This window comes from Sebastes umbrosus, chromosome 2 (genome assembly GCF_015220745.1).
Source record: "Sebastes umbrosus isolate fSebUmb1 chromosome 2, fSebUmb1.pri, whole genome shotgun sequence".
Taxonomy (NCBI): domain Eukaryota; kingdom Metazoa; phylum Chordata; class Actinopteri; order Perciformes; family Sebastidae; genus Sebastes; species Sebastes umbrosus.
Window position 1 is genome coordinate 29,021,501 of NC_051270.1, and position 21,300 is coordinate 29,042,800.

Sequence of the window (21,300 nt, forward strand, 5' to 3'; positions counted from 1 at the left end):
GTGAGCAATTTTGAATGGAGACACATTTTGTTTCTCTTTGAGACGATGAGTTTGAGTGGTTTATGAATTTGGCCTGCAGTTTAAGTGTTGTGTTCCCTTATACAGTTGGATGAAGTGAAAGAGGAGGTAGACCTTGACTGAAACTTTTATGACTGAAAATGGAAACTTGAAACTGAAATTGTAAAGAACAATAGGGTGTGGAGAAGTCATAGGTGGTGGATGAGTTTGTACACTTGCCGTTTGACTGCAGTGACTTGGGTTTGAACCCTTTTACTCCTGGATTGATGGATCTTTGTCACTCAGCTTTTCAATTTAGTACGTAAATAAATAGAATGAAACTCCTAAAGGACCAGTGTGTAACATTAATGTGGATCTATTGGTAGAAATGGAATATAATATTAAGAAGTATGTTTTCTTTAGTGTACAATCACCTGATAATAAAAATTGTTGTGTTTTTGTTACCTTAAAATGAGCCGTTTATATCTACATACTTCACGGAGTCTGTCATGTTGCACCACCACGTTTCAACAGTATAGTCCAGAACAGACAAACCAAACTCTAACTTAAAACTTTTCCTGCTTTGGCCGGAGTCAATAATGTTACTCGCTCCCGCCGCCGCTCTTTCTCTCTCTTGCTTCACCACTCACTTCCCACGTACACACACACACTCTAGGCACTGGCTCTGCTCCAAATGGCCTACGCTACTCTTAACACAACTGGCTCTACGGAGGGCCATTTGCGTTTTCACGTTTGCCACCGTAGCAATCCTACATGCTTGGCACAGGGGAGAAGTTTCAGTTGGTTGCAATCTCCTCACTTCACCGCCAGATACCGCCAGATCCTAAGCTAACTGGACCTTTAAATGTTGGCTGTGGCAGGTAAAACTTTTAGGTCACCTGCCAGTGCCACCATGGCAGAAAGGTTTTCCTTATATTAAGAAATATAATTTTTATGGCAATTTATTCGAATATTTAATCGCGATTAAAGGGACTGTTTGTAAGAATCAAAAAATGCTTGCTAACAACGACACCTGTGGCCGTTAAGTCAATAAAAGTCAGCGTCGGGCTCGCGCTTGTGCTCGCTCTAAATAGACATGAACGAGCATCGCTCAAAACAGTGAGGCGACACACGTCAGCTAAAACCACAATATCACTCTATATTTCACCTGCTTGGCAGTAATGTTAGCTGACCAGACGAAGGTCTCTCCATGAATCACTGCTGATCCTAGTGTTGGCTTTCAGCCTCCCGACGGCGGCCGTAGGGAACATGGGAGACACCGGAGTTTTGGTCGGAGATGATAACGTTCCTTGCTGCGGAGCCCCGTCACTTCACAAGACACGGGAAACCTCTCTTGGTCTGAAGGAGCTGCAGCATTTATTTCTGCACAAACGTCCACTGTACATTCACTAGATATTCTCAGAGCTAAACTAACTCTTCTGCAGTGTGTAGTGTGCGCGCATGCACGTAAAAGTGGAGCGAAATAGCGAGAACGCACGCGGTGTGTGAGTGAAGGCAAGCAGGCAGGCAGGCAGAGGAGCAGAAAACAGCAGAGACTCCGGCCCTGGAGACCAAAGCTACGGTCTCCCCAGCGGCCGCGGCCAATACTGTTTAGCAAGACGGGCTTCACTAGATATAACTTTGCGCTTTTGGTGCTTCCTTGTAGTTTGTGTTGGAGTCTGAGTCTGAATAGCGCAGCCATATGCAAGCGCGCATGGGAGACCAACCCGGATTGATTTATACGTGTAAGAAGTTACATACAGTCCCTTTAATCGCATGATTATCCATGATTGATCACAAATTAATTGCACATTTTTTATCTGTTCAAAATTACCCGTAAAGGGAGATTTGTCAAGTATTTAATACTGTTATCAACATGGAGGTGGGCAAATATGCTGCTTTATGCAAATGTATGTATATATTTATTATTGGAAATCAATTAACAACATAAAACAATGACACATATTGTCCAGAAACCCTCACAGGTACTGCAGTTAACAAAAAATATGCTCAAATCATAAGATGGCAAACTGCAGCCCAACGGCAACAACAGCTGTCAGTGTGTCAGTGTGCTGACTTGACTATGACTTGCCCCAAACAGCATGTGATTATCATAAAGTGGGCACGTCTGAAAAGGGGAGACTCGTGGGTACCCATAGAACCCATTTTCATTCACATATCTTGAGGTCAGAGTTCAAGGGGCCCCTTTGAAAATGGCAATGACAGTTTTTCCTCGCCAAAATTTAGCGTAAGTTTGGAGCGTTATTTAGCCTCCTTTGTGATAAGCTAATATGACATGGTTGGTACCAATGGATTCCTTTTTTTTAAGTTTTATATGATGCCCGTATCTTCACTCTAGCTTTAAAACTGAGCCTGGTACAACCTCCAGAAGATCGATTGTGTTAATGTGTCAAAGGTCCCATATTATAAAAAAAGTGAGATTTTCATATTTTTTTATTATAAAGCCGGCTTAAGTCCTATATAAATACTGTGAAAGTATCGAAACACTCAATCCACAGAGAAATACACACAGCCCGTATTCAGAAACTCTGCATTGAAACAAGCTGTCAGGATTTCTGCCCATTCGTGATGTCACAAATATACAAAATTTAGACCCTTTACACAGATTTAAACATAAACATTCTAAATGTGTCCCAGTTTATTCCTGGTTGCAGTGTATGTGAATGTCATCAGCTGACAGGAAGTACACATGGACCCAAACTGTTGCCTAGCAACGCAATTCTGTCAAAATGCACTAGAACGGAGCGTTTCAGACAGAGGGTAAATACAGGTATAGTCAGGCAGACAGTATGAGGCTAATAAAGTTTTTTTTAACATTACAGCATGTAAACATGTTCTAGTAAAAACACAAAATACAAGTATGATCCTGAAAATGAGCATAATGCGGGACCTTTAAATAAATTAGTGGCGTTTAAACAAATTTGCGTCAACGTGTTATTATTGTGTTAACTTTGACAGCTCTAATTCTTTTTTTAAAAGCAATTCCTAAATTGAAAATAGTCAGGGATTAAGGTTACATGATATATTCCATATTTCTACTGCCTGGTACAACTGATGGTGCTGATAGGCTGTCAAGATATTGTTGTCACAGAAACGCTTTTCTACAGAAACAGGCCCTTGAATCATAAAATGACCATGATATATCATCAGACCAAGATGAAATAGTGGTGTCTCCAACAACAATGCTACAACCAGTATGTTTCGGTTCCGGTGCGGAACGTCCGCACGTCTGTTGTTGTTGTTGTGTCCGGTGCGTCCGGTGCGGGTCCGCCCACTGCCCATCTCCACATCTCCACATCTCCACATCTCCACAGCCCGTGTTGCCAGATATGAAGCAGCCCTCTGCAGCCATGGAGGCAGGCAGACGAGCCGGACCAACAGAGATAACGGTGGACTCTACCCGACCTAAAAAGCCCCGGCATGTCTCTAAAAAGCTCCACGACCAGAAACGAGGTAAAACACGGATCAATATCGGAGATGAGTTTGAGAGATGGAGACAGCTTAAAGCCCAGAAGAATTTTAAGACGGATGCCAAGTTGGCTCATTTCCTCCTGAACAGGTAAGAGGAGCTGAGCTTCAGCTGCATGTGGTTATAGCTAACCTTTATATCATCAGGGCTGGTATGGAGGACACCCTGCTGGTCCTCAGCCGGCTCTGTGTCCTCTCACTGTGGGCACATGAACGCACCAAATCCACACAGTGTCGAGAAGACATCCACATGAGCTGCTTTAACAATAAATACATGAAATGAGCTGATCTATTTGCAGTGTAGGGCTCGTTGTGCAGTACTGGTGTTGCCTGAATGGTCGAGGGGTTGTTCTGAAAGGCATATTGTCCTTGAATTCATCACATGTGCTCTAACTCAATACAAGATGTATTAACAATTAAAAACACAACTGAAGAGAAACATGACGTGCACATGTTCACTTTACTTTGTAGACAACAAAAAAACGTTTAAACATTTACAATAAAATCTAAAAGTCATGCAAGAGGAGATCATTTGTCATAAGTTTCCTTTTAATAGTGAGACATTGATCCATGGGAGGCACCTCTGCCCTGTTTTGTTATTATTAATTACAGACTGCCACCTGTTGGACAATCTCAGATCACACTAACTTCACCAGATGTTTCTCACTAATGAAAAATACCAAGCAACATTGTTTTAACATTGTTTTATTGTAAGATTTCACAGATATTTGAATAAGCAAATTAGTAAACAAGAGACAAAACAGTTACAATTTACCGTAAACAGATGCTTTCCAGCTATGTAGTATTTTTTTTTAGAAACATTTTAAATGTGCATACAGTTTATGGGAAGGAACATTTCTTTTTGAAGGTTTTTTGTCTCGAAGGACCAATGTGTAATATATTTACTGTATTAAATCATAAAATTACCATGATATGTCCTCAGAGATTAAAGAAACATGCTGAATTGAAATACTGGCTTCTCTTACAACAATGTTACAGCCAGTGTGTTCTGCTTTGAAATTTCCATTCTGGTGCAGAACATCTGTTATTGTTTTTTGGCCGGCGTGATCCCGTCCACTGCCCATTTCGACACCCCGTTGCCACAAACAAATTGGCACGCAAACACAGCCTTCTGCAGCCATGGAAGCAAGCAAACAAACTGGATCAACAGAGATAACGGTAACGTTAGATTCTACCCGGCTTGAAAAGCCTTGGCACAGCTCTCTGTGGTCCGTGTGCAGCTGGGTTGTCAATACCAAAAAGCTTAAAGACAAAACTTTCTATAGTTGAATATAGGGGTGTAACGATTAAACTACTACATCAATATAACGATTTGTATTCCTATGATCCAACTACATTGATAGGTGTCCTTCATGGGAGACGTATATCGATATAAAATCGATTTGAAACACAAAAATCGATTGTATCGATACTAAGGATTTGCACCTTGTATTTAAGGATGACAAACGTTATATGAAAGTGTTTTTTAGCACTTTTGTTAGTAAAGAAATGTTAAACGTTACTCCGGTTCACTCTCCGGACATGCGCCAGCTTGCCAGCTCTGCCCTCTGCAACGTGAGCATGCATCCATGGCAGAGAGCAGATTATCACGGGAGTAAAGTAAAGAACAAAACAGAAATTCAACTAACGTTCGTCTAACATAGTTTTAAAATGTTTTTCCATATGTTTTAATGTATGAAAAGATCCCAAATGAACACTGTAAGCGGACTACTTGATTACGATAAGCAAATTATTTAAACAGCGTTTCTATAGGAATAATTAGTGTCCCAAGCTGTTTGATCACTATAAACAGTTGATCACTGTATTATTGCTCTACCGTTTATATTTAAAATGACAGAAGCAGCAGGTTAAATCACTGTTCATTTAACCTGAATAGAAGTTGGTTTATTATATTTTTGTTAAAGGGACTGTTTGTAACTTCTTACACGTATAAATCAATCCGGGTCGGTGGCCCATACGCACTCGCGTGTGGCTACGCTGTTCAGACTCAGACTCCAACACAAACTACACGGAAGCACCAAAATCACAAAGTTATTTCTCTTGAAGCCCGTCTTGCAAAACAGTGTTGGCCGCGGTCGGAGGACGCGGGGGAGACTGTAGCTTTGGTCTCCAGGGCCGTAGTCTCTGCTGTACTCTGCTCCTCGATCTGCCTGCCTGCTTGCCTTCATTCACACAGTGCACTCGTTACTCGCTCAGCTCGCTCCACCTCTACACGTGCATGCGCGCACACTACACACTGCAGAAGAGTTAGTAGCTCTGAGAATATCTAGTAAATGTACAGTGGACGTTTGTGCAGAAATAACTGCTGCAGCTCCTCCAGACCAACAGAGGGTTCCCAGGAAGAAACTGGGATAAATTTAGAATGTTTACGTTTAAATCTGTGTCAAGGGTCTAAATATTGTATATTTGTGACATCACGAATGGGCAGAAATCCTGACGGCTTGTTTCAAATGCAGAGTTTCTGAATACGGGCTGTGTGTATTTCCCTGTGGATTGAGTGTTTCGATACTTTCACAGTATTTATATAGAACTTAAGCCGGCTTTATAATAAAAAAACATGAAAATCTCACTTTTTTATAACATGGGACCGTTAAAGCTAGAGTGAAGATACGGGCATCATATAAAACTTAAAAAAAGGAATCCATCGGTACCATCCATGTCATACTAGCTTACCACAAAGGATGCTAAATAACGCTCCAAATTTACGCTAAATTGAGTGTTTCGATACTTTCACAGTATTTATATAGGACTTAAGCCTGCTTTATAATAATAAAAACAACTCACTTTTTGATAATATGGGACCTTTAAGTTTACAATCGATAAAGCAGAGCTAGATGTAGCTATCATACTAATCTCTTTCTCTTCACTATATTTTGACCCCTACAAATCCCTAAAGTACTACGCTTCCCAGAATGCAAAGCGACAACGTCTGTACGCAGCGGTCACGTTCACGTACAGCCGGAGCAGACTGTTGGTCTCTGTAGTAAAGAGTCAGACGTGGTGGAAGTGGTCAGTCTGTAGTGGATGGTTTCTTCTCCACAGTGGTTAGTTGTTATATCAGTGTGAGGATGCCGGGGATGTGCTCGGTGCCGGGCTGTAAGGGCTACAGGAAGGCCCGGTCCCGGGGAGTGGTCTTCCACTCTCTGCCCACCAGAGACCCGCAGCGGTGCAGACTCTGGTTAAAGGCCATTCACAGCCCCAAGTTCAACGAGCACACACCAGTAAGGAAATACGGAAACATAAGAGTCTGCAGCCAGCATTTCAAACCGGACGATTACGAACCGGACATACAAGCAGAACTTATGAAAACAACTCCCCGAAAGATCCTCAAGTCCAACGTGATCCCTACTGTCTTCTCTGGAGGACAACAGGAGGACCTCAGTGGAGGACAGCCAGAGGACCTCAGCTCATCTCTGCCAGCTGAAGACAGCAGCCGAACTGAGGTAAATCAGTCATTTTACATGAAAGAGTTGTGGATTTGTGGGTAAAGTTAACATGGAGAGAGCACTGTGATGATCTGTCTTAAAACACGTAAAGTTTGAACGTCCTTTGGTTTGGGAGTCGATGAGGTGCACAAGGATGAGAAACTACTATATGGTGTTCACTACACCCAGCCCTGGTTCATTACATTATCAATCAATTAGCAAACTAAATGAAATATTAACTAATTTTATTATGTTTGGACAAACTCACACATTATCCAACAGTTGCTACAGGTCTACTATATGTTGTAAATCTTTGCTGGGATGGTGGAGTGAGTGAAATATGCATTTCAAGTCTTCAGAAGTGTCTAAATCATTTGTAAATGTAGCCTATTTTATCATATTAGATAACACAATGTAGTCTAATATATGATAAATGGGTACCGTAGATAGGTAAGATAAAAAAGGTTCATGTTGATGAATAGATAATGTAAATCTGTATGTTTCTGCATACATTACAGCTCCATACATACAACATAGTTAACATTTTATAAAGCTAAAAATGCTGTGTGTACTATATTTACACTGTATCCCAAAAACATGCATAATTTTGTGACATTTTATGTTTTTGCACAATTGATGATGTCACTATCATCCCCTCTGTCTATAATCCTCCAGAGGTGTAACCCCCCCCCTGCCCATTTCTAACACCTGAGCTCCCGGGTCTGACCCAGGTTGTATCTGAATTGTCCTGACCAGGGTTCAACCCGGGTTGACTGGCTTGGTCTGAATTGACAAAAGGAGGGTTGGACTAGGGTAGGTTAACCCTGGTCCAACCCTGGTCATTGGTATGAAAGTGGTATAAGCAAACAGGAAAAGTTAACCCCAGTTTATGTCAGTCACACAACTGTTATAAAAATTAATTACATTCTATCATTAAAAAAGCCCAGAGGATCATATTACAATACTTGATTTTCTGAAGGTATTTCTAAGACTGCTGCATGATAAAGAAAAATATATAAGCCTGTAACCAGATTCCCAAGTTGGGACTGCATTTCCCATTTAGATGGAAATAACATACATCCTACACAAGACAAATATGAACTGGTGATTTTTGTATGAATTACAGTGTAATAAATGTACATTAATACAATGTAATGTCATACTCTGACAAATATACAATATACTGACAACACTGATTTATACCGACAATAAAACGTTTAAAGGTCCCATATTGTAAAAAGTAAGATTTTCATATCTTTTATATTATAAAGCAGGTTTAAATGCCTTATAAATACTGTTAAACTATCAAAATGGTCAATATACGGAGAAATACACACAGCCCGTATTCAGAAATTGTGCGTTTGAAACAAGTCGTTAGGATTTCTGTCCATTTGTGATGTCACAAATATACAATATTTAGACCATTACACGGTTTTAAATGTAAACATTCTAAATGTGTCCCAGTTTGTTTCCTGTTGCAGTGTAGGTAAATAATATCAGCTGACAGGAAGTAAACATGGACCCAAACTGTTGCCTAGCAACGCAATTCCATTGCAATTCCGTTGAAATGCACCAAAACGGAGCGTTTCAGACAAAGAGTAAATACAGGTATATTCAGGCAGACAGAATGAGGAAAATAATGTTTTTTTTAACATTACAGCATGTAAACATGTTTTAGTAGAAACATAAAATACAAGTATGAACAAGAAAATGAATATAACATGGGGCCTTTAAATATTGTCTCAGGCCATTAAAAAATTAGCATGGACATATATCCTTCCAGGCTACCATCTTTGTTTGGATTAGTGAACAGTGGCACAACTTGAGAAATGGGTTAAAAACCTTTGTTATTGTGAAGCAAACAGAATATGTATTAACCCAGATGATTTTTTGAGTTTTTACAGGATTCTTCAAATACCTTCAGAATAACGCCACGTGTTGTTAAATGACCTTCTGGGGTTTTCAAAACGACCAGAGATACATTTTTGTGAAAAAGCACACGTTTAACTCTCTAACTTGAACTTGAGATTGGTGGAAACTGTCAGGTGGGAAATTATTGACTACTAAGTGAGCATTTATCAAAACAGTTTTTTTTTGTTGTGATTTAATTAGGCGAGGGCTCCCAGTACAGCTGCTCAAGCCTCCACCTCAGTGGTTTCAGGTTCCAGCATGTTGAGATGGGCCTCTGTGTCAACTTCAGTAAGTATGATGTAGTAAAGCTGTGTTCCTAATATTGAATGTTTTGTGTTATTATATGTTTAAGCTATGTCAGGAAATACTTGTGTATATGAAGTAGTAAATTAAACAGTCACCCTCTTTTCTGAATGTAGCACTTGTTTGTTTTTTACCTAAGGTTACAAGTACATCTTCACAGGCTCCTTCGTTGAGTGTCCAAGGTACTGGTGTGGATACGGCGTCACCTTCTCCCTCCCTGCCAAGTCCTGTACGTATAACACATGACATTGGTAGCCTGTTTTCTGTGTAAATGAGTATTACATGCTGTCAAAAGTAATGCATGTAGGTATATATTGTGAACCCTATTCAGATGAGTTGCACACACAGTTTCTTGTAAGTAATTTCGACATGTCTCTGTTATCCCAGGTTGCCTCAGTAGCTCCAAGCACATCACCCCAGCCCCCTGCTCCAGCTGAACGCAGCGAAGGTTTGTGCAGTGTGGCATCTGTGGATCGTCTGAGTGAGAGCTTCCAACAAGAGACTGAGTCAAGCTCGACAGCAACATCCAAATCAGATGAGAACGCAGACAAAGACTCGAGTCAGTCAAAGACTATTGTGAATGACAGCTGTTTGATGGAGCTGTTCAAGAAGTGTCAGACGTGTGGACGGCCCATAACCAAGAAGACGGTGTCTCACTGCGGTGCACAGAAGAAGGTGAGGTGGAGCTGCCTTGGCGGACACAGGGGCATATGGATGTCGTCACCTCACCTTTGGGAGGCGTTTCCTGAAATCCACCTCCTCACAACTCTTTCCGTCCTTTTCTCTGGAGGCACTTTTACACACTTTAAAAAATGGGCCAAACACCTGCACGTGAATTTCATGGGACATAAAACCTTTTTTGAAATTCAAAAGGCATACCTCAACCCCGAAATGAAACCGATGAACAGGACTGAGCAGGAGGGGATCTTTGCAAAGGGGGTCCACCAACAGCCTGAAGGCGCTCTTCTTCACATTTCAGGTGATGGTTGCTGTGGTTGTCCTGGTTTCAGCCTCAAGAACTAAACAGTGTCAAACTTCAACCTTGACTCACTTGTTTACTGGAGATAGATACACAAAACTGTGCAGGCTCAAGAATAAAAGTCTGTGTGCACACAAAGGCAGAAATATGCACATACTGTTCAGCTTAGTGAATACATGATTTTGCCATTTCTGTGGTTTTTCTTTATATTTCATGTCAGCATTTTATTTTCTTCCACAAGCAAAAGACTACAGTTTGACAACATCAGTGCAATGCAAAGCAATGTCTTATGGTGCCCGTTGTAATTGTTTTATCAGACATATTCTTAATTACTATTTGATGTAAGCTCATGATGGAACTGTTAAAAACAAATTCACAAAATGGCAGGCTGGTTAGTTTTATCTTTCTATGGATTAGAACATAGACTAGTTGTTTCCTCTCAATGTATGTGCATGCTGATGGTCAGCTGGCTGTCAGCTAAAGTCTTTGCTGTGTGTTCAAGAAGGGCTGGGCGATAATTCAATATGATAATTAATCGCTTTTCAATGAAATCATATCATGATGAAATCATATTTCATCGATTTTGCACTAAGGTTCTTAATGAAATGAGAAAATACTCAGTACTTTTAATTTATCAAGTATTAAATTCACACAGGAGTATACAAATATAGGCTTTACCATATGGTTATTTCATATAGATTGTTTATTTATTAAATTACCCGAAAACATGCTATATTGTGATATATATCATTATTGAGATATGAAATGACCTACAGTATATCGGGATAGAAGATTTTGGCCATATCGCCCAGCCCCATGTTCAAGTGCAACTTTTAACATAAAACACGAGGCAACCTCAGGCCCCTTTAGATCACTGTGTAGTTGTACGCATCACTTCACTCCAGTAAACAGCTGAAATGATCGAGTGATTTAATCAATAACACCACAGTGAGAAATAGACCACTACATTAATGAGCCAGAAACTGAAATCTCACTACATGTAACTGAATGTTTTCTTGTTTTTTACTTTGAAGATCCTCTGAAGAAAATTAAGGCCAAGTCGAGGAGAAGAGAGAAGGGGGCTCTGTCGTCAAGGTGAGGCAGCATGTACAGGCTATACATACAGCACATCACAAAGAGGAACTGATTCTACACAACCAAATCTGTTTACTGTTAATGGAAATTACTAATCAGCATGTCAAACTGTTGTATAAAGTCATCTGTGGATCGAGAGGAAACTATGGAAAGTCAGTAAAATTACTCGAGTGACATCAATCTGAAACGGAAAGCTCACCTTGAACCGGGCGCGCGGAGCTTAAAGGGAAACTTTTTTTTCGCGGTGTGGGGAATGTGTGAAGACGAACGATGCCAGCGCTTTTAGCTCTCCTCCCATCCGCCATCAAAAGTCTACCAGCAAAGAGCGGGTAGCTCCGGGTGCTGGCAACATGGAGGGTGGAGAGCTGGTTGAATATCGGCAAAGTATCCCTTTAAAAGAAGTGGGCAGGGCAGCGCTTATAATCAGCAATTCATTATTAATGTAAAAAAAATGGCCCAAATAGCAAAGCTTGAAATGTAAACTAATGGAATGTCAGTTATAGAAAGACAGGCAGTTCAATTTTATAAAACTGATAGAAGAGCAATATTTTTGAAAAATGAATTATGGCTTTATTGGATGAACGTCTTAGTCACACCCAGTACTGGAGTATGACTAATGGTCACAGTTTTCCAGGAAGTGTAACTCCCCATGGGATCATTAATATATAAATATATTAATAACAAAAAGGATGATGTCAGACATGTGGTGGACAGGCCCCCTCCCAAAGGTCTGGTAGATTATATGATAGGGACAGAGCACATTAATGAACACCAGTATGAAACACAAGATGTAAACATGCAGGAGTTAGCAAGAATGCTGTTTTTCATCCTTAGTCCATAGGCAGGTCAGTTTGAAAACGTCTGACTCCCCCACCCTGCATGGATTGTCTGCTGATGTGCCGGTCCAAGTCACTCCACGAGTAACTTTATTGCACTTTCCACATGATAAAGTTGATCTCCTAAATCTTTATGTAACGTGTTTGGTATAAATATAAAGAGTAGTCCTTTAATATCTATCATGCTTGTTATATGCGTTGCTGTGTCTTTTTTGTCAAATGTCCTACCATGTATCCTCCTCTGTTAGCAAAAATAAAGTGGAAAAAAACATCAATAAAAGCATTTAGAGTTTTTATCTACACATCGAAACAGTGTGCCTTGATTTCCTGGAAACCCCATAACTCTTTATTTGTTGTCATATTTTTAATATTGTTGTGATACCGGAGACAATTTTTTACAACTATCAAATAACTCATTTACCATAAAATTTACCATAAAAAGATGACTCGTTTAAAAGTTCCCTAGTCAAGAAAAAAAACTAACAACTGATAAGTCGAGTGATCGACGAGGAGCAGCGAACTTTGAAGTTGATCAAGAAGTAAAAGAGCTTTAAAGAGCTTTGTTGGCTACTGACCAGAACTCTGTATGACTTTTTTAGAGGCTCAGTGGTGATTGATAGCCATGTTTCTCCATTGTGGGGTCATGAGGTGGTTCAATATACAAGCTTATCATTTGCCAAAGCATAATACTCCCATGCATACTAGCTGTTATAATATGTTGTTCAAGAAATGTTTAATGAAACTACCATCCAAGTTGTGAGTGGTTGTCACTCTAACTGATGCACAGCTAGGTTTCAAACAACTGCAGATAAGAGATTTTTAATCACCTTTACAATCTTACATTTGGTTTCATATACACACAGAACACAACAACGGCACCACTGTGCTCTGAAATCCATTATTTCCAATGTCTAGCGCAGCACCACTACGGCTTTTTCGCTGCATCAAGCAAAGCGTAGTCACAGCATGCACTGTGATGTGCAGCTCAAACCATGTTCTGTGTGAAAGCCATTCATTTTGGTTGCAATACCTATCACCACTGTCGCATTCAGACAAAATCTACCAGGTAAACTTGAAACAAGTTGACTGTAAAAGTGTAAGTTTGCAGGCTTAACATTTAACTAGATGAGGTTTTGTGTCTAATGACAAGGTTTCTTTTTTACAGTTATGAAAAGAGATCCTCGATATTGATGACCTCTGCTGGAACGTGTATGCACGAGCCTACTGCGCTATCAAGTCTGTGGCGTCTGTCGGCCTCTGAAAGGTAAGCAGTCACAACCTCCTCGCCCTGTTTATTCACACATCAGTTGTACGAACAGAACACCCTCATATGATGTTGTATTGACTCCATGGCTTCTGCATCGGATCACATTATATTTTACAGGCGTTCATGTTGTCTTCACTGCGTGGGTGTCACACCAGACAGTTGATGTCCACATGCTGTAACAACTTTTGAATTGTCAGAAAATGACTTTCAACATGTGTCTGCAGTGGTAGACGGCACCAGCAAGGTGATGATGAACATCAGAGTGAAACCACAGAAGTGGCATCAGAGGTGGAGTGGCTCCAGGACAGGTTAGTGTTGATTGTTTTGTACATTTCAATAGGTTTAGTCAGTACTGTATCGACTTTCCTAAGCTACATTTTCACCCTCTATCTTATTCAGTGCCCTCTCTGTAATTTGTCATTTTCAGTTTTGAGGAGATGGAGGTCACCATTGACGACGATGACTGCAACAGCGTGAAGAACAGACTGTAATTTTATACTATATTATACAGGATATATGTTGTTTTTTGCTTCTGTGGCTCATTTGATGCCAGTATCATATTTCTTTTTATCTAATAGATCTGACTTGGATAGTGATATGGAAAACCTCGTAGAAACAACTGAGCTGAGTGCTCCAGCAGCTGATAACAGCTGTGATGAAGACATCTACGTACCAATAATCCCTCAGAGGTAACCGTTTGTATTTAATGAGGCCTCATTTTCAAGAGTCAGGATCTGGAAGGGAATCATGTGGACTTTGAATATACTGAATAGAACAAACTTGTTTTTTATCTTCTTTTAGACGACACTTGTATAGTGGAGTTATGAAGATTTTATACTTGGTCCTCAATGTTGACATGCAGAATCTGTTTTAATTTCCTGTATTTCCTCCCTTCTTTAACTCATTTTTGCTCAAATCTCACTGTGGAGGTGAAAATTGGAGCAGCAGTACAGTGAAAACTTTACAGATACACATATATAGTAGAGACACAGATTCATTTCATGTTGCAATGTCGAGATCAACCTGTCTAATAAGGCCTACAGGTTCAGGCTAGTGTAATGCCAACGCCCCAGTTTGGAGAAACAGACAGTTACCGCATGGAACCAAAGCAATGTACTGTTGTGGGCGGAGCCAGCAGCAAAATGTAATACACTGACTATGGATAAGTACCTCATACAACCCAACTTCAAAACACCCGAACTATCCCTTTAAGAAGGATTCTGAACCACAGTTTTGTTCACTGTTTAACCATAAAACCACCTTTTAAACCGATTTAGTTAGTCCAGTATGACCCTTTGGCCAAAGATTGCAAAGGGGCAGCAGCTTGAGCCATCCTTGTTGAAACCACAAAATCATAAATTATGTGCTGTGACTTGTTTCCTTCATCCTCAATAACTCGTCTTTAACTGACATATACACTTAAACATTGTTTGGCAGAAGTATATTTAAAAATGCTGAAGGATACAAAGAGTAAAAAATGTGCCTTTGGATTTCACAAACCAGGTGTGTCAGTCTGTTGTCTTCTGTTACAGGTCCACAACGTCTGAGTTTTTACTGGAATGTGAAGAGGAGGAGCTGGAGCCGTGGCAGAAACACACTTTACGTGTTCGTTTGAAAGAAGAGGATGATGTTGGAGAGTGGAGTATGTCACACCAAATTCTTGAAGAACATGTTGGTGTTGAGGTTTTCAAACATCCGAGTTCTGTACTCTTTTAAAACGCGAATCACTTCTGAGTTGAAACATGTCGTTATGTATGCACTGTTGGTTGAATATTGATAGTTTATCATCATATTGATATTTGAGTGATATGTAGAAATGTAATATATAATTGATGGATTGAGCTAGATTACTAGAATGTCTCACCTAAAATGAATTTGCAAAAGTTAACTTGCATCCTGTTGAAATGTCTGATTTGTTCTTTTTGTATGTTCTTCTTACAGGTGATGACCAAACAGATTGTAAACCAGATCCTTCAACTCTTCAGAGATGGTTAGCTGGTCAGCACACACCAACACCTGAGGCCTGTGGTGTTGTCCACACTTCTGAGGTGCATCAAATCAGCAACAACTCCGCGTCCTTATCCAGCGTCCATAGTCCTGAAGTATATACAACGTCATCTATACAGCTACAGTCAGACCAGTCCAGCTCACAGACCCTCTTTGTACCTTTTTCTCTGCCGTGCTTTACCGTACTTGAACGTGAATCAACTGGCACATCAGACAAACAATGAATAATAAACTTAAGTAAGTAAGTTATAATAATTACAAACAATTCGTTTTCTAACATAAATGTGTCATATCGAAAGCACAAATGAATAACATGCAGATTATTTGCACATCTAAGTGACTCTGTTGGCTCTTCCAGCACGGCGACATTCTGGGAAACCCTCCACACAGCACCTGTTACCTCATTTACCAAGTCCAAATAAAAAAAAATCCATTCAATTAAACGATTGGTACCGGCCTGTCAGTTACATTCCACGTCAGAAGTACAGGTGTTATTGTAATATTATGTACAGTAAAATAAATTCTTAAATCAAAACCCAGCTGCTTCATTATTCAAATGCCTTTTATAGTTTCTCTGTAATACATGAAGATGTAGTGAGAGCAAGTGTTGAATCTGATTAAGTGTTTTTCAAGTCTCGTGAAGCTAAACTGTCTCGCTGTAATAGTATTTGTAAAGAAAATAAAGAAAATAGTTAATCTAAAGAAACCCTGCAGGAGACCACCGGAAGTACTACCAACCCACCGGAAGTGATGAAGCCCCCTGTGATCTGATTGGTCCAGACAGTCGGATCATTTCCGCCTCCTCCTCTCCTCCTGTCCCGTCCAGCACCAGAACTAGATCCATACCAGGACCAGCGACTCCTGCTGCAGCGTGTCTCTAGACTCGGCTCTGCTCTGAGGACCAGCGGCTGGCTGAGAGACAGGTAGGCTGAGACACCAACCTGAGAGACAGACAGTCTTTGTCCTCACGTCCTCCTCCAGAGAGAGAGACCAGGCTGACGGAGCAGAGCTAGTGTTGTGGGCTGATCCATAACCGATCACTCTGACAACATAACGCTAGGATCAACAGGAGATACAGATGTGTTGAAGTTTATAAACATGTGATGTGTAACTGTGTCAGACTGCAGCAGCTGAGTAGCAGGAGCATTGAGCATCATTCATGTTAGCTTGATAGCATTAACTAGCTGGCTATACAACTTCAAAACAACCAAACTATTCCTTTATGAAGTGTTCTGAACATCAGTATTGTTCACTGTTTAACCATAAAACCACCTTTTAAACCGGTTTAGTTCGTCCAGTGGGACTCTTTGGTCATAGATTGTAAAGTGGCAGCAGCTTGAGCCATCCTTGTTGAAACAAAATCATAAATGATGTGCTGTGACTTGTTTGTATTTAATGAGGCCTCATTTTCAAGAGTCAGGATCTTGAAGTGAATCATGTGTGATTTGAATATACTGAATAGAACAAACTTGTTTATTGTTACAAATATGTTATACTTGGTCCTCATTTTTTTTACATACAGAATCAGTTCTTGTTTCCTGTATTTCCTCCCATCTTTCATTTATTTTTGCTCAAATCTCACTGTACAGGTGAAAACTGGAGCAGCCGTACAGTGAAAACTTTACAGATACACATATATAGTAGAGACACAGATTCATTTCAGGTTGCAATGTCGAGAACAACCTATTTAATAATAAAGCCTACAGGTTCAGGCTAGCATAATGCCAATTTAGCCCTCTTGAAATGTGCTACTGCGCTAAAAGCATGTTATTAGAGTTATCAAATGAAGATGAATCATAAAAAGCCGTCTTAAAGGGATAGTTTGGGTGTTTTGAAGTTGGGTTGTATGAGGTACCTATCCATTGTCAGTGTATTACCTACATAATTAATAAGGTTGGCACGCCCCAGTTTGGAGAAACAGACAGTTACCACATGGAACAAAAGCAATGTACTGTTGTGAGCGGGGCCAGCAGCAAAATGTAATACACTGACTATGGATAAGTACCTCATACAACCCAACTTCAAAACACCCTAACTGTCCCTTTAAGAAGGATTCTGAACAACAGTATTGTTCACTGTTTAACCATAAAACCACCTTTTAAACCGATTTAGTTAGTCCAGTATGACCCTTTGGCCAAAGATTGCAAAGGGGCAGCAGCTTGTTTCCAAGTGCTATGGGTAGGCTTTCTTGGTTACGGAATCATTATATGAAGGTCATATTATCGTGGGGATATCAGTTCAACCTGGGTCAACATGCTCAAAATGAAGACAGCCACACTGCACCCTACAATGTACATATACTGCTATCATCACTGCACTCGACACAATAGAAATGCTGATGTCAGCACTGCACTCAACACAATAGAAATGGCGACGTCAGCACTGCACTTAACACAATAGAAATGCTGACATCAGCACTGTAATCAACACAATAGAAATGCTGACATCAGCACTGCACTGAACAATGTAGAAATGCTTATGTCAGCACTGCACTCAATAGAAATGCTGACATCAGCACTGCACTCAACACAATAGAAATGCTGACATCAGCACTGCACTCAACACAATAGAAATGCTGACATCAGCACTGCACTCAACACAATAGAAATGCTGACATCAGCACTGCATTCAACACAATAGCAATGCTGATGTCAGCACTGCATTCAACACAATAGAAATGCTGATATCAGCACTGCATTCAACACAATAGAAATGCTGATATCAGCACTGCATTCAACACAATAGCAATGCTGATGTCAGCACTGCAGTGAACAATGTAGAAATGCTGATGTCAGCACTGCACTCAACACAATAGAAATGCTGACATCAGCACTGCACTGAACAATGTAGAAATGCTGACATCAGCACTGCACTCAACACAATAGAAATGCTGACATCAGCACTGCACTCAATAGAAATGCTGATATCAGCACTGCACTCAACACAATAGCAATGCTGATGTCAGCACTGCAGTGAACAATGTAGAAATGCTGATGTCAGCACTGCACTCAACACAATAGAAATGCTGACATCAGCACTGTACTCAACACAATAGAAATGCTGACATCAGCACTGTACTCAACACAATAGAAATGCTGACATCAGCACTGTACTCAACACAATAGAAATGCTGATATCAGCACTGCACTCAATAGAAATGCTGATATCAGCACTGCACTCAACACAATAGAAATGCTGACATCAGCACTGCACTCAACACAATAGAAATGCTGACATCAGCACTGCACTCAAAACAATAGCAATGCTGACATCAGCACTGCACTCAACACAATAGAAATGCTGACATCAGCACTGCACTCAAAACAATAGCAATGTTGACATCAGCACTGCACTCAATAGAAATACTGATATCAGCACTGCACTCAACACAATAGAAATGCTGACATCAGCACTGCACTCAATAGAAATGCTGATATCAGCACTGCACTCAACACAATAGCAATGCTGATGTCAGCACTGCAGTGAACAATGTAGAAATGCTGATGTCAGCACTGCACTCAACACAATAGAAATGCTGACATCAGCACTGCACTCAATAGAAATGCTGATATCAGCACTGCACTCAACACAATAGCAATGCTGATGTCAGCACTGCAGTGAACAATGTAGAAATGCTGATGTCAGCACTACACTCAACACAATAGCAATGCTGATATCAGCACTGCACTCAACACAATAGAAATGCTGACATCAGCACTGTACTCAACACAATAGAAATGCTGATATCAGCACTGCACTCAACACAATAGCAATGCTGATGTTAGCACTGCAGTGAACAATGTAGAAATGCTGATGTCAGCACTGCACTCAACACAATAGAAATGCTGACATCAGTAAAACACACAGTAGAAAACAAGTTGACGTCATCATTTCTAAACACTGTATAAACAATAGTGCTTGATACCTTTCTCTTTCACAACTTCAACAGCAGAAGTATTCCTTGAAACGGGACAGCGAACACGGATAGACTTCACCAAGCAGTATCGGCACAAGAGCAGCCATGCCTCGCTTCAAGTCAAGAACTATGGAGCAAAGAAGAAAGCAGAGTGCAGAGCGAATGAAGAAAATGAGAGCCGAACAAACAACAGAGGCTGCTGCAATTCGCCGTGCTTCAGACAGAGAGAACAAGAAGAAACGGAGGCTAGAAGAGACACCAGAGGTTTCTGCAGTTCGGCGTGCTTCTGTGAGGGCAGGAATGCAGCGACTAAGACAAAAAAAGACACTAGAGGATTCTGCAGCTCAGCGTGCTTCTGTGTGGGCAGGAATGCAGCGACACAGAGAAGAAGAGACACCAGAGGATTCTGCCAAAGGCCTTGGGCCAAGGAGGTAATGTCTTCACCGGCGTTGGTTTCTTTGTTTGACTGTTTGTCTGTCTGTTAGCAGGATTACTCCAAAAGTTTGCGATGGATTTGAATGACATTTTTTGGAGGTGTGGCGGGTGGCACAATGAACAATCCTTTAGATTTTGGTGGCGATCCGAATAGAAATGCTGACGTCGGCACGACCCTCAACACAATAGAAATACTGACATCAACACTGTACTCAACACAATAGGAATGCTGACATCAGCACTGTACTCAACACATACAAATGCTGACATCAGCACTGTACTCAACACAATAGAAATGCTGACATCAGCACTGCACTCAACACAATAGCAATGCTGATGTCAACACTGCACTCAACACAATAGCAATGCTGATGTCAGCACTGCACTGTACACTGTAGAAATGCTGACTCAGCACTGCACTCAACACAATAGAAATGCTGACATCAGCACTGCACTGAACAATGTAAAAATGCTGATGTCAGCACTGCACTCAACACAATAGCAATGCTGATGTCAGCACTGCACTGAACAATGTACAAATGCTGATGTCAGCACTGCACTCAACACAATATAAATGGTGATATCAGCACTGTACTCAACACAATAGAAATGCTGACATCTGTACAACACGCAGTAGAATACGAGCTGACGTCAGCATTTCTTAACACTATATAAACAATAGTGCTTGATACCTTTCTCATTGACAACTTCAACAGCAGAAGTATTCCTTCAAATGAGACAGCGAAGACGGATAGACTTCACCAAGCAGTATCGGCACAAAAGCCTCGCTCCAAGTCAAGAACTGTGGAGCAAAGAAGAAAGCAGAGTGCAGAGCGAATGAAGAAGATGAGAGCCGAAGAAACAACAGCTGCAACTCGCCGTGCTTCAGACAGAGAGAACAAGAAGAAACGGAGGCTAGAAGAGACACCAGAGGAGGTGATTTTCCGTCCTTCTAGGCACACAATCAACAAGTAAAGAACACCGTTCATGCTAATGAAGCCATGTTCAGTGTTAATGCTGAAAAAATCGACAGAGCCTATGATGACCTGCAGCGCATGGGTCCCCCAGAGGGTGCTTAGGATGGTATTGCCCCCAATGTGGAGTTCTAACAGGCAGAGCAAGAAGCTGAAGGAATAATCAGGGAGAGAGAGCTGCCTGAAGAGGATCAACATGAAAATGTTGACTTAACACCTGTCTCCGGATCTGCTAATCGCTCTGAACTTCATGCACGCTTTTCAGCAGAGCTGAATAAAGCATTGGATGAGCCCTCAGGAGTACAGAGCTATGATGCAGTCTCTGAACACCAAGCAAATGGAAGTTCTCAGGTTTCATCGTAAATGGTGGAAAGATGCAATCTCAAACATGACCAGCCCATGCCGCAGTAAAAAGTCTTCTTGAGTGGGCCTGGAGGAGTTGGAAAAAGCCATATCATCAAGCTGGCTTATTATGAAACCATGAAGCTACTCAAACTACTCTACGGATATTTCCAAACTGATGAACTACCAGTTTTGCGGACTGCATTCACTGGAACAGCGACCTTTGGTAACGAGAGGATGACGCTGCACTCAGCTCTTGGTTTCAGTTGCGGTCCCAACAGCAAAAAGGAGTACCAACCAGCA

At 40.9% G+C, this 21,300-nt stretch overlaps 1 protein-coding gene across 1 annotated transcript in view; it reads left to right on the plus strand.

Annotated features, from left to right (window-relative positions):
• Window positions 1-6,221: 6,221 nt before the first annotated feature.
• The window catches only part of znf280d (zinc finger protein 280D), a 37,705-nt gene continuing 22,626 nt past the window's right edge, over window positions 6,222-21,300 (plus strand). Inside the window, exons 1-9 of the mRNA XM_037753594.1 lie at window positions 6,222-6,950; window positions 9,045-9,131; window positions 9,286-9,375; window positions 9,534-10,125; window positions 11,160-11,220; window positions 13,222-13,320; window positions 13,548-13,631; window positions 13,751-13,810; window positions 13,902-14,012. Coding sequence (XP_037609522.1) covers window positions 6,576-6,950; window positions 9,045-9,131; window positions 9,286-9,375; window positions 9,534-10,125; window positions 11,160-11,220; window positions 13,222-13,320; window positions 13,548-13,631; window positions 13,751-13,810; window positions 13,902-14,012 — 1,559 coding nt within the window. The 5' untranslated portion in view covers window positions 6,222-6,575. The remainder of the gene's footprint in view (window positions 6,951-9,044; window positions 9,132-9,285; window positions 9,376-9,533; window positions 10,126-11,159; window positions 11,221-13,221; window positions 13,321-13,547; window positions 13,632-13,750; window positions 13,811-13,901; window positions 14,013-21,300) is intronic.